General features: G+C 41.2%; 1 protein-coding gene across 1 annotated transcript; it reads left to right on the top strand.

Moving 5' to 3' along the window:
• Positions 1-330: 330 nt before the first annotated feature.
• Positions 331-11,842, top strand: cyp24a1 (cytochrome P450, family 24, subfamily A, polypeptide 1). The gene is made up of 12 exons (XM_077572698.1): positions 331-873; positions 957-1,147; positions 1,245-1,338; positions 1,420-1,513; positions 1,679-1,770; positions 2,952-3,063; positions 4,723-4,868; positions 5,739-5,905; positions 7,753-7,831; positions 9,204-9,401; positions 10,595-10,706; positions 11,478-11,842. Exons 1-11 carry the CDS (start codon positions 589-591, stop codon positions 10,703-10,705), a joined length of 1,569 nt encoding a protein of 522 aa, XP_077428824.1. The 5' UTR covers positions 331-588; the 3' UTR covers position 10,706; positions 11,478-11,842.
• The last annotated feature ends 873 nt before the right edge of the window (positions 11,843-12,715 follow it).

Raw genomic sequence — 12,715 nt, 5'->3', positions numbered from 1 at the left:
CACGGAATCGTGAAAATCCCCCATTTTCCAAACACAGGAAAAGCACTACGTTCTCCTCACAGGCGCAAATATTTGCCCCCGGTGCGTGACGAGTGTGTGTAGTAACACGCATCTCTGCCAAAGTTTCGTTTCTCCCCGATGGGTGCGCGCATGCGCGCATCGGTCCGCGCGAACCGCGTCACCTCCACAGTGGCTCGTGTTTATTTATGAAGCCAAACGGGGAGGAGAGGGGTGGGGGTGGGGGGGGGGGGGGTGATTGAGTGGGTGGTTGCGGGGGTCGCCGGGGGGCACTTCCGTGGTCTATCTAAGGCCATACGATCCTCTCAACGTGGATCCATAAATGAATGGTGGGCTCGGCGGCCACACCAGGGCGCACCGGCCCCTGATTGGCTCGGTGGCGGGTTGGAATAAACCCACTCGGCGTATATATATGTGGCGGTGAGGTGTGACAATTCCAGGAAAGCGAGAAAAGCCTCCCATATCTGAGCGGGGGGGAACAAAGTCAAGAAGGGGAGAAATAAAGACAAACAAAAGCTGCGTTAACGCGCATCTCTCTACTCAAGCCGAACCCAACCCACCAGGTGGAGGATGAGGGCGCAGATCCAAAAAGTGCCGCAAATCGTGGAGCTGCTGAGGAAGAAGTCGGTCGGGCTGCAGCATTTCAAGCCCACATCCTCGGTGTGCGTCCTGGAGGAGAAGGATGCTGTGGAGGTTGCGCGGTGCCCGCACGCCTCCTCCTCCTCCTCCTCCTCCTCCTCCTTCTCGGGGGTACACAGTCTGGATGCCATTCCCGGACCCACCAACTGGCCTCTGGTCGGCAGCCTGGTGGAGCTCCTGCGTAAAGGAGGACTCACCAGACAACACGAAGCTCTGGTATACGCTCGAATTCATGTTGTTTATGTTTCATTTGCTCTAACGGATTTTAATTTTAATTTTTATTTTTTATCCCTCCTTAGGTGGATTACCACAAAAGGTTCGGTAAAATCTTCCGCATGAAGCTGGGCTCCTTCGAGTCGGTGCACATTGGCGCCCCTTGCCTGTTGGAGGCGCTCTACCGCAAGGAGGGCGCGCACCCGCAGCGGCTCGAGATCAAACCCTGGAAAGCCTACAGGGACCTGCGGGACGAGGCGTACGGGCTCCTCATCCTGTAAGTACCCGTGGGGAAGGGCTCACTTTCGGACCTGGGGTCGTTCTGACTGATTCGTAGGGTGAGCAACATTTTTTTTTTTTTTTTTGTAATTCAGTGAGGGAAAAGACTGGCAGAGGGTGAGGAGCGCCTTCCAGCAGAAGCTGATGAAGCCGACAGAGGTGGTAAAGCTGGATGGCAAAATCAACGAGGTAAGGCGCCAATATGAGAACATGGTGTTGAGATGATCCTTTTTTTTTTTTAAACTTAAAAAAAAAAAAAAATCATTATAGGTGATGGCAGATTTTGTAAGCAGAATTGGAAAAATTCACATGGATGGCAAGATTGAAGACTTGTACTTCGAACTCAATAAATGGTCTTTTGAGAGTAAGTTTCATCTAAATGTTTATGATGAACGTATAACAGATTTTTGGTGTATTTATTGTAGCAAATTTGTTAGTTAATAGATAATAAACCCTGCACATACCGAGTGACTATTTACTTTTATACCAAAATGGAACCTGAAAATCATGTCATCGTTGTTTCATTCAGCCATTTGTCTGGTACTCTACGACAAGCGTTTTGGTTTGCTTCAAGAAAAGGTGGACGAGGAGGCCATGGACTTCATCGCTGCCGTCAAAACGGTGAGTGCCCTCTTAAGTTTGCCATGGGAAAACCTAACTAAATGCATCACACACATGTTCGCACCCATTTGTCTTGAATTGATAAAAAAATGGAAGTCATTTGTTTGTTATAAATGTACAAAATAAATGTAGTAGACCGGCACCCCAAGTTTCATGCCAAAATCACTTTCATTTTTCTGTAATTATTTAAAAATAAAAAATAAAAAATAAAAATCTGTATGACAACGCTCTTTAGCCAAACAATTTTTTTTGCGCAAAAATATAACAATTATTGTTATCTATGTACAGTTTAAAAAAAATTGTGAAAAAAATGGAAAAGCACATCATTTTTTGATGAAAATTGAAAGCATCCACATTAAAGTTCTTCATGACCCGGATCGTGACTTTAAGTTTGGCAAGCACTAAGTAAGTATATATATGCAGTATATCCGTAGTAATACATCAGTGAACCTCAAATGTGCTTTAGTTTCCTCCCCAAATTATTATTATTATTTTTTTTTTTTAAATTTGCAAAGCACATGACTGCTTCTTGAGCAAAACACAAGTATAGTTATTTTCTTGAAATTCTGAACAGACACATTTAGCGTGGAAAATGGTCAAAGGTCAAAAGCTCAACTGAATTGAAAGCATCTGCATTAAAGCACTTCCTGATCTCCTTTATGACAAATGGTCTTCCAAACTTGTCACATCAGACTATAAATGTGACCTACCCTTCTGGCGTTGCATTAAACATCATATCGAAGTCCATCCAGGTTGTACATGATGAAAACATTACAACCAACCCACGCAAACTAAAGTCAGTGGAGTCCTGTAGGTGGCAGTATTGTCCACCGTCTATAATGCAGTCAGACCTCTGAGGTTGGGTCTACCCCATCTGCTTTTATTGACAGCTCAGAACAAGAACATGACGTCCGCACGAATGTGTGATGATCCGCATGCCGGGCTCGCGCCGGCTGCGGGTTCGTCGGGTTCGCCCGAGCCGAGGTCAGCTGAACTGCCGCCATGCAGTGGAGCCGCCGGTTACTGGGGCAAACCAATACGTCAATATACTATCACAAAAGTGGGGAAAAGGGGGGAGATATGCAGATATGGCAGGATGATTGGGGCGATAGCAGAGACAAAGACCACCGTGATCAGCAAAGGTGATGATTGGATTAACAGGCCGGGATTTCCGTTTACAGATGATGAGCACCTTTGGCATGATGATGGTCACGCCTGTGGAGCTCCACAAGAGCCTCAACACCAAAACATGGCAGGATCACACCGCCGCTTGGGATCGCATCTTCAGTACAGGTACGCCTCTTTCACGCGGAGATACCGCAAAATCAGGCACGGAACGTGCTTTTGGTACCGAAACCCATTGCCACAGTTCAACAATCAACTCGTTTTTGAAACTGAATGCATGGCTGCCACAAGATGGCAGCAAATCATTTAAAGTGGAGAGGATCATAAAACATCAACGCCGGGCTTCTAGAACGTACACAATAATGAACTTGCGGTACATAAACGGCTGTAATCAGTAATAAAACTCCTTAAATGGGAAGTCAAGCCCCGCCCCCAATTTTTTTTATATGCAGCCCCACTAGTCTAAATATGGCATTCTGGTTAATATTGCGTTAGTGGAGTATGAGTTAAGCAGCAAAATCCAAGTTTTCATCAGTATCAGAAGGCCACTAGCTGGGTGAAAATGACATCACAGTTGCTCAGGTCTCGGGTAGCAACCAATCACAGCTCAGCTTCAGAAAATTGGTGAGCTGTGATTGGTCGTTGCCTGAGCCCTGAGCAACTGTGACGTCATTTTCAGTCGACAGCAATGCCAAAATGGCCGCCCCCTGAGATGGATAAAAACGGATGGATTTTGTTGCATAACTCATATTCCACAAATGTAATATTAATCAGAATGTCATGTTTAGACAAGTGAGGTCACATATAACATATTATGGTCAAGATTTTTTTTAATTTTCCCTGTAAACCATTTTCACATGAGGATCATCAATATTAGCTTGCAAACTAGCCTAAATAACATGCTAGCATAAATTGACATGGCGTCATAAAGACAATCAAATAAGCGCACAAACAGTATTAAATCGCACACTTGTTAATATTATAAACAATTCTGTTACTAAATCCCAAAGTGGAAAATGTGTAGGTTGACTTTATATCCGTTTGATATTGGACAGGTGCAAGAAAAATCTCAACTTTTACAGCCCCCAAAAGTGGAAAATTCCCCGCTTGACTTCATCCGATGGCATTTTTACTTTGTAAAAACAGAAAAATGCCAGATTTTAAAGCATAAAAAAGACAATGAAAGATTGGATACTACCTCTAAATATTCCAGGTGCCTTTCAAAAAAAGATGAAAACATCGCAGCATTTTCCACGCAGTGTCCTCACTTGGTCAAAAGTGTGAGTCAAAAATGTGTAAAATCGTTCTCTTTTAAATATTGCAACTGTCCCAAAAACGTATTTATACGTTTTTTTTTTTTTTAAATGCTTGAGCAACAGAAGGCTTTGATGCAGCCTCTGAACTGAAGAGGTTGATTAAAACAATGGTAGTTATTACATAAAAACGGCCAGCAGGTGGCAGCAGAGTATAAGAGATCAACCAGGGTCATGTTGCAAAAAGCTCTTTTTGACAGTGTTTTATTAAACAGGTTTGTGAATAATGATGAGACTTAGCTAAATTCTAATGCCAATTGCTGCAAAACGGATACAAATATACTTTTTTTTCCTGATGAAAGAAGAGACTTTCTTTCTTTGTTTCTCTCTCTTTCTTTTGGTAGGTTCTATGTTTTGATAACAATAGAACACAATATTCTGTGGACCTTGCAAAATCAGTCAAAGGGGGTTGCTTCAGTGAAAATGGCTGGGAGTGAATGAGTTAATGACGCTACTCCAATTATTTCTGCATAATTCTTATTATGACCATTTAACATGATCCCATTTTCCGCAGCCAAAGTATATATCGACAAAAAGTTGAAGAGGAACGCCCCTGGAGGACCGGACGACTTAATCGGCGACATCCTGCACCATAGCAACCTGTCCAAGAAGGAGCTTTACGCCGCCATCACTGAGCTGCAGATCGGCGGCGTGGAAACGGTGAGACGCATTTTCACACCACAGATGAAAAAGAAGAGGCCTTCTATCTTCTTATCTTTTATCTTCTTCCTCTGACCCTCGCTAACAGAAGACTTTAAGGATGGAGATTGTTTTGGGGTCATCATAGGGCTGGTTAAAATTAATATATATAAAGCGTTCCATCCAAATAATTTAATTACAAAAAAGGCCAAAATAAAATTTCTGCCTCAAAGCATTTGAAGTAATGTTGCAACAACCACTACGATCGCTAGCGCAAGGTAACCTATCGACGTTAGCTAATTCAATATAGCATGCTATCGCTAGTTAGAACGTCTTGTAGCTTGCTGGTGCACTTTTAATGCACTTTATTGAAAAAAAATGGTCAGGAAACAAACAGGTAAACACATTCATACGCAACTCGTTAGCTGAGGGTTAGCCAGTTAGGAGCGCTCTCATTTTCTGACGCCCATGTCACTCACCAAGCATATATCTGTATATCAATTTCTATTCAAATCTATTCAAAAGCTTGAAAAAACATACAGAAGGAAGTCCCCCCCCCCCCCCCAAAAAAAAAAAAAAATCGCAGATGTGGTGAACCGCAAAACAGCAAGGGAATACTGTACAGTACAGTAGTGGCAAAACATTGCTGTATAACAGCTTCACCTTTGGCCTATTTTCCTCTCCTGTAAAAAACAAACAAACGGGAGAGGGTTGGGTCAGCTGAACTCCAAAACAAACATGTACTACAGTTACAGTGCTTCATATGAGTGCAGGGTGAATATAACTCAAGGGGTCTTTTGAGGAACCTGAAACATTTCTCCGCTCCTTTCAGGACCCCGCAGCGGAATGCACGTCGTAAAGGGCTTGCCTCACTCTCTTTTCCTCTTTCAGACTGCCAACAGCATGCTGTGGGCTATTTTCAACCTGTCGCGTAACCCCGCCGCCCAGAGGGAGCTGCTGAAGGAGATTACCAGAGTGGTGCCCGCCGACCGGCAGCCGTGCGGGGAGCACCTCAAGAGCATGCCCTACCTCAAAGCCTGCCTCAAAGAGTCCATGAGGTACAATGACGTGTCCAAACACACAGGAAATACTGTCCAGTGAATCGATTAGACTGATGTCAAACTTTTATTTTGTTAATATTAGGAATTTTCCTTTGAGGGATTATAACTCATGTAAAAAATAAATAGGGGTGTCAGGTGATTAAGACTTCGATAGTTAACTCATGAGTAATCACAAATTTTATATCTGTTCTAAATGTACTATAAAATATTTTTTTCTACGTCTTCATACTCTTGTTAACATAAAAGTGGCTGCATCTTTTAGTCATTTCATAATAATTGATAGAATTGAGTTAAAATTAAAAAGATGTACTGTACTGTAAAAAAAAAACGAGTGTGATATTGATTTGCGTTGAGGTCATTTTTCTGCCACTAGATGGCATAATGGTATTTGCACGACGGCTCAGTGCATTTTTTTAATTTTTTTTTTGCATAGTAAGAGCTATCTAATCTTTAACATGAAGTAACTTGTGAAATTCTGAACATTAAAAAAATACAAATAAAATAATATTAGGGAAAAAATGCTATACTGTATTGGGATATACAGTACAGGTCTTCTTTGACTACTCAACAGTTGAATAGTATCGGTCTGAAAAAAAAAAGTGGTATCGAACAACCCTAAAATAATACAAAGTAGAAATAAACATTAACAACTAATGAACTACAAGTTCATGTGACTACTACTCTCCCTAAAAATAAAAATAAAAGAGGTAAAACTACTCACATATCATCTGTATAATTTTTTTTTCATTTGTTCCTTTATTTTAGGCAGCAATCAACATCAACAATATATCAATTTCTCCAGACAATACTCCACTAAACCGAGCCTGAAACGGTGGGAAGAAGAAAAGTTAAGTTATTAAGTCCCACCCCCACCTCATAATAATATTATGAGTCTCATAATAATAATAATAATAAGCCCGAAGTATTACTATTCGCGAGGTGTGTCTATATCGCCACAAAAGACGGTTTGGTACCGTTTTCGGTACGTTTTGATATGAAAGCGGAACGATTCGATTTTGTTCGACTCAGTAGAATTACAATCCGATTCGATATTGTACAGCTCAGTTTGACAGAAGGAACTTGTCTACTGTAAAAGTGCAATTTTCTTCTACTAAGATATATCACTAAAATAAAAATCGACTGGATACGTATCTCGAAGTGCAATTATTAATTTCGGTTAGTTTTTTTTTTTTACACCCCTTCTTATCCACTCTTCCACTGTAAAATAAACCTAAATAAAGTCAAACTTCTTGTATGACTGGCGCACTAAACAAAGCAAAACTGAATTGAAAAATGAATTATGTCGCAATTAAGTCACATTTCCTCTTTGCCACCTCTGCTACACGTGCTCACGTACGAAAAGCCCAAAAACAAGACAAAACAATTGCGGCGTGAATCCCTAAGTGAAGTCCTGTGAGATTCCATTTCCAGAAATCCTCCATGAAACTGTAGTTACTGTAACATGAGCCATGACCGTAGGCGTCCGTCCAGCGAGCATCGGGCCGAGATTGCGAGCGGTACCACGGAGATTAAGGCGGCAAAACGTCCCTCCCCGCACATGACCGCGGCTCGGAAAAACAAGCACCGTGAGATACGACGGCATGACCGGCGGCTCTGATGCTTTTCTTCATGTGCAGTCACACGTTGTCGATCATGTTATTGAAGTATCACCCCGGGAATGTACATGAACTCCGACTGGAGATTATAGCGCCGCTCCCACTGTATGGAAAAAATGGCCGTGTGTTTAGCTCACGTTAAACGGCTTAGACATGCTACATTAGACCTTCATGAGGCCCGATTCCCATGCGTTGTTGTTTTTTTTTCTTCCTTTCTCCATTTTACAGGTTATCGCCGTCTGTTCCGTTCACTAGCAGGACCCTGGACAAAGACACCGTGTTGGGAGATTATGCCATTCCCAAAGGAGTAAGTGGATTATACGCCATACACCTGACATGAGCAGATTACATTCATTTACATTTGACACATGTCTGGAGCAGGCATGTTGAGGGAGTGGATAAGTTTTGTACTGACTGTACTGTACAAAGTCCAGACGTTTTTAAGCCACGGATGGGAAACTACTAACCCACAAATCGTTAGCCTGCTAGCATAATTTCCCATGAACACTTTTGGAAAACAAGAAAAAAAAAAGGGGCACTTATACTGTAGACAAACAGACATTCACCGTCACAGTCACGTTGTTGGACAATTTAGAGTCTTTAACGTCAAAAATTTGAGGTAAAAATGCTCAGAATGTAAATGTAAATGTAAATATTCAGCACAACCCCCAGAGAACTTCATAAAAACAAGCAACAACCCATCTCAGGGCAGCCATTTTGCCATTTGCGGTCAACTAAAGATGACATCACAGCTTCACAGTGCTTTGGTACTGACCAATCACAGCTCAGCTTGTGAATGTCACATGACCAAACCCTGAAAACAGGTGAGACGTGATTGGTGAGCCCTGAGCAACTATCATGTCATTTTCAGTCGACAGCAAGTGGTAGTACAAAGCAAAATGGCCGCCCTCAGCGATATGGCTAAAAACAGGCGGATTGCTGCTTCTTTCATATTCCACAACATATTTCAGTTTTTTTTTTTTTTTAAAAGACCAATAGAACAAACAAAGATGGTTGTTAAGCAACAAAATCCACCCATTTTTACCCATCTCAGGGCAGCCATTTTGCCATTTGCGGTCAACTGAAGATGACATCACAGCTTCACAGTGCTCCGGTACTGACCAATCACAGCTCAGCTTGTGAATGTCACATGACCAAACCCTGAAAACAGGTGAGACGTGATTGGTGAGCCCTGAGCAACTATCATGTCATTTTCAGTCGACAGCAAGTGGCAGTACAAGGCAAAATGGCCGCCCTCTGAGATATGGCGAAAACAGGTGGATTTTGCTTCTTCTTTCATATTCCACAACATATTCCTGAGATTTATTTATTTTTTAAACCCCATAGTATAATTATAAAAACAAAGATGGTTGTTAAGCAACAAAATCCACCCGTTTTTATCCATCTCAGGGCGGCCATTTTGCTACTTGCTGTCAACTAAAGATGACATCACAGCTTCTCAGTGCTCTGGTACACAACATATTCCTGACTTCCTCCCACATTCAAAAACAATTCACGTTAGGCCAGTTGAAGAATCCAAAATGTCCAAAGGTGTGAATGTGAACGTTTTTTTTTCTATCTATCTATCTATGGATGAACGATGATCCATAAAACGACACTCTGACATAGTCGCTCTTGTTTTGAATTGTGTCCCTAATGCTCTGCCCTCGTCCCTACAGACGGTTCTGATGATCAACAGCCACGCCATTAGCGCCAACGAGGAGTATTTCAACGACGGCAAGCAATTCAAGCCCGAGCGTTGGCTGCGTGAGAACAGCACCATCAACCCCTTCGCCCACGTGCCCTTCGGCATCGGCAAGCGGATGTGCATCGGCAGGCGGTTGGCCGAGCTGCAGCTTCAGCTGGCCTTGTGCTGGGTGAGCCGCTCGATCCAAAACACACCGAGTGGTGCGGATCGGAAAGTGAGAGTTTACTGTCGCGAAACGGCAGCGTATCGAGCTCCGCCTTACGTAATTAAACTCAGTGATTGCCAGCAATTTAATGTGCCGTAAGGTCCTAAAATTATACCACTATTTACTCCTAGGGGTGTCCGGCAATTATTTTTTTTTTATCTTAATTAATCACATGAGTTAACTCACGATTAATCGCAAATTCTATATCTGTTCTAAATGTACAATAAAATCATACTTTTTTTATACTCAAAATAAAAGTGGAAAAAATGTCATACTAATAGAAATATGGATGCATATTTTAGTCATTGATACAGTAATTTCATAATAATTCATAAAATTTTGTTAAAAATAATAAGATGTACTGTGAAAAATCAAATGTGATATTAATTTGTGTTGAGGTCATTTTTCTGCCACTAGATGGCATAATTGCATTCGTAAAATGTTGGTGACAGCTTAGTGCATTTTTCTTTTCATATTTAATTTTTAACATGAAGTAACTTTTTTTTTTAAACTGTAAAATACAACTTGACCCGTCTCCACAAATATACGCGGACGTGTCTGCTGCATTGCGACTGGAATTCCCCAATACAGACTTTCCAAGTAAGGGGCGGTCATTAATCGCACGTAAAAAAAAAAAAAAATGTGGCGTTGAAGGAACTTGAAATTAACTTAAAATTAACACACTAGTTTTGTGTTCATCTACCGTATCGATAGCAGATGTGTGAGTAAAGTGAGACAAAATCCTTATTTTAAGTTTGCCTTTGCAGCAAAGCACTTTTTGTCCATTAGACAAGGCTATGTCCTGGCGGAATGAAGCTCCTCCCTACAATTCAACATAGTTGCTTGGCACAAAGATGCCACCAGATGGCGTCAAACAATCCAATAATAGACAACAAAAACGGCAAACAGGTATCTTATTTGGACTCATCCTGTGTGTTAAGCGCATTTCACAGCACAATATTAGCAACTTGAGGATGCGTCATACAAGTAAAATGTATTTAAGTGACTCAAAATGTTTCAAGTTATTCCCCTCTTCAAATAACAAAACCAAAAAAGGCTTACAATATCAAAATCAACCTAACTCTTGGGTAGCTTAGGACAACTTGTCTTTGGTCTCCACGGACATTTTCGCTGACTTATCGTTTTTTTCTCATCAGTTGGTACGAGATTACAAGATTGTGGCGACGGACGAGGAGCGGCTCGACGTGATCCACTCGGGATTGTTGATTCCCAACAGAGAACTACCGGTGGCTTTTGTCAAGAGATGAGGTGAGAAAGGAACGCCTCACATTGGTAGCTTGTAACTGTTCTGGTTGTTTTCGAAGATGTTTGGCCACTCATCCAGGCTTGATTGGACAGCACTAGCCTGGGTTCTTGCGTACATTTGTGGTTTGGATCGCACCTCTAATTTAGACACAAAATTGGCTTTCCATACCAACACTCAAGCCAGGGCTGCCCTATCTAATCTATGTGCATGAACTGAAGAAGCCCGCTTGGTTGAGAGGCGAAACCATCCAGTTGTGATTGAAATGGCCTATTTAAGTATATTTCTATCTGTTTCCGTTTTTTGCAGCAATTAGCATTAGAATATAGCAAAGTTTCATCATTATTCACAAACCTGTTTAAAACAGTGGGGGGAAACAGCTTTTTTTGCAACATGGCCCTGGTTGATCTCTCATGCATTTTCTTCAGTTCAGAGGCTGCGTCAAAGCCTTCTGTATGCTCTAGCATTAAAAAAAACAACAACAACATATAAATACGTCTTTGGGAGCATGGCGATATTCAAAATAGGACGTATTTGTACGTTTTTTGGGAGCACATTAGTTCAAATGTGAGACACCTCATACATGATAGATCTAATACATGACGGTAGTCAAGATTACACAGAACACCATGCACACACACAAAACTACCGGGTAAATCACACCCCACACACAAACTCACAAAATGTCCCTGAAACCAATTGCTACTTTCCTATTAAATTTGATTGTGAGTGTTTATGTACCCTTCTTAATCCATGACCTTTTCTTCCCTTTCCAGGTGCCGTATTCCTCCAACGGAAAGATGGTATCTCTGCTGGCCCACCGACTCCCTTTATTGCTGCTCTGTAAATAGAAAGATATAAAATTGCTACACATGTAATCACCATGAATACCTCAAACTTATTTAAAAGTATTACTCAAAACTGTTGACGGCGAAAATAGCAGCAGTTATTGTGTACAAATTGAGCGTAGGCAGCTGTTTCGAAATCTTATAAATGTTCTGTATTTAGATGTTAAACTATATGTTGTGCCCGTGTTTATTTTCATTGTATATATATCAAGTGCAACTACAATGTACATTGTTTTACATACTACAGACATATTTTATTAGTGGAAATAAAATACATGAATAAATGCAACAAAGCTTTCTTCTTCTTTTCGAGCTGACACATTTTGTCAAGTATTTACATTTGACAACATTATGAATACATTTGGATGCATTCAATGACTGCAATGGAAGAGGATGTTTTATTTATGAGAGAAGTGAACTGAAATAAGCCCATAAATACATGAAATATTAAACATGTTCTGGTCATTATGATGGAAAATCATATCGTATTGTAACTCCACCCACATGACACAAATCAGCCAATCAAATAGCTTATTAGGGCATGTTTGCAAGTCGGGCAAGTGGTTGTGAATGTGAGAACTTTTAAATGAAAGCGTTAATGAACATAAAAATGAGGACAATTTTGATTGCTACAATGTGGAAATCATCCCAAAATACAGTGTTGAGTAAATCTGATATGAGTTTTACGTATATGATCATGTCGTGTGCTTGAGCATATGACACTGCAATGTGACAAAACTCAAGACGTCAGCGATGACTGGACATTGAATCGTTCACCGTGATTAGGGTTAAACACGTCTAAGCGAGTCTGGCATAATGAGCAAAAGCCTGTTTGCAGACTGTGAATGATCCTATTAGACGCCATTTGAAAGGTTACTTGATCAACCAGACGCGGAATGCATTCCATGTAGGAAGGCTGACTGTTAACACAGCATGTGCGTAAATTATGCGAGCCTTAATCCACGGTCTGCCATCATGTTATAAAAAAATCACATACTTTTACAGGAGACTTGAACGCTTAGGTTAAGAAGGGGTGCTAAAAGAAGCTTACGTTATAAAACATACTGTAGAAATACACCGTTACATGGCTTTAAGCACTGCTAAATCACGCATCAGTGATTGTGGAGGGGAGACTTTTCACATCAGCCCCGTGTCAGGTGTTTACA

Source organism: Vanacampus margaritifer, chromosome 8, assembly GCF_051991255.1.
Source record: "Vanacampus margaritifer isolate UIUO_Vmar chromosome 8, RoL_Vmar_1.0, whole genome shotgun sequence".
In the NCBI taxonomy this organism is placed as follows: domain Eukaryota; kingdom Metazoa; phylum Chordata; class Actinopteri; order Syngnathiformes; family Syngnathidae; genus Vanacampus; species Vanacampus margaritifer.
This window is presented reverse-complemented; position numbering and strand designations above follow the sequence as displayed.

Excerpts from the sequence above, each read along its gene's own strand:
- cyp24a1 (XM_077572698.1), top strand. The coding sequence starts at position 589 with ATGAGGGCGCAGATCCAAAAAGTGCCGCAAATCGTGGAGCTGCTGAGG. Across the intron at positions 1,514-1,678 it reads CAATAAATGGTCTTTTGAGA|CCATTTGTCTGGTACTCTAC; the intron begins GTAAGTTTCATC and ends TGTTTCATTCAG. Across the intron at positions 7,832-9,203 it reads ATTATGCCATTCCCAAAGGA|ACGGTTCTGATGATCAACAG; the intron begins GTAAGTGGATTA and ends TCGTCCCTACAG.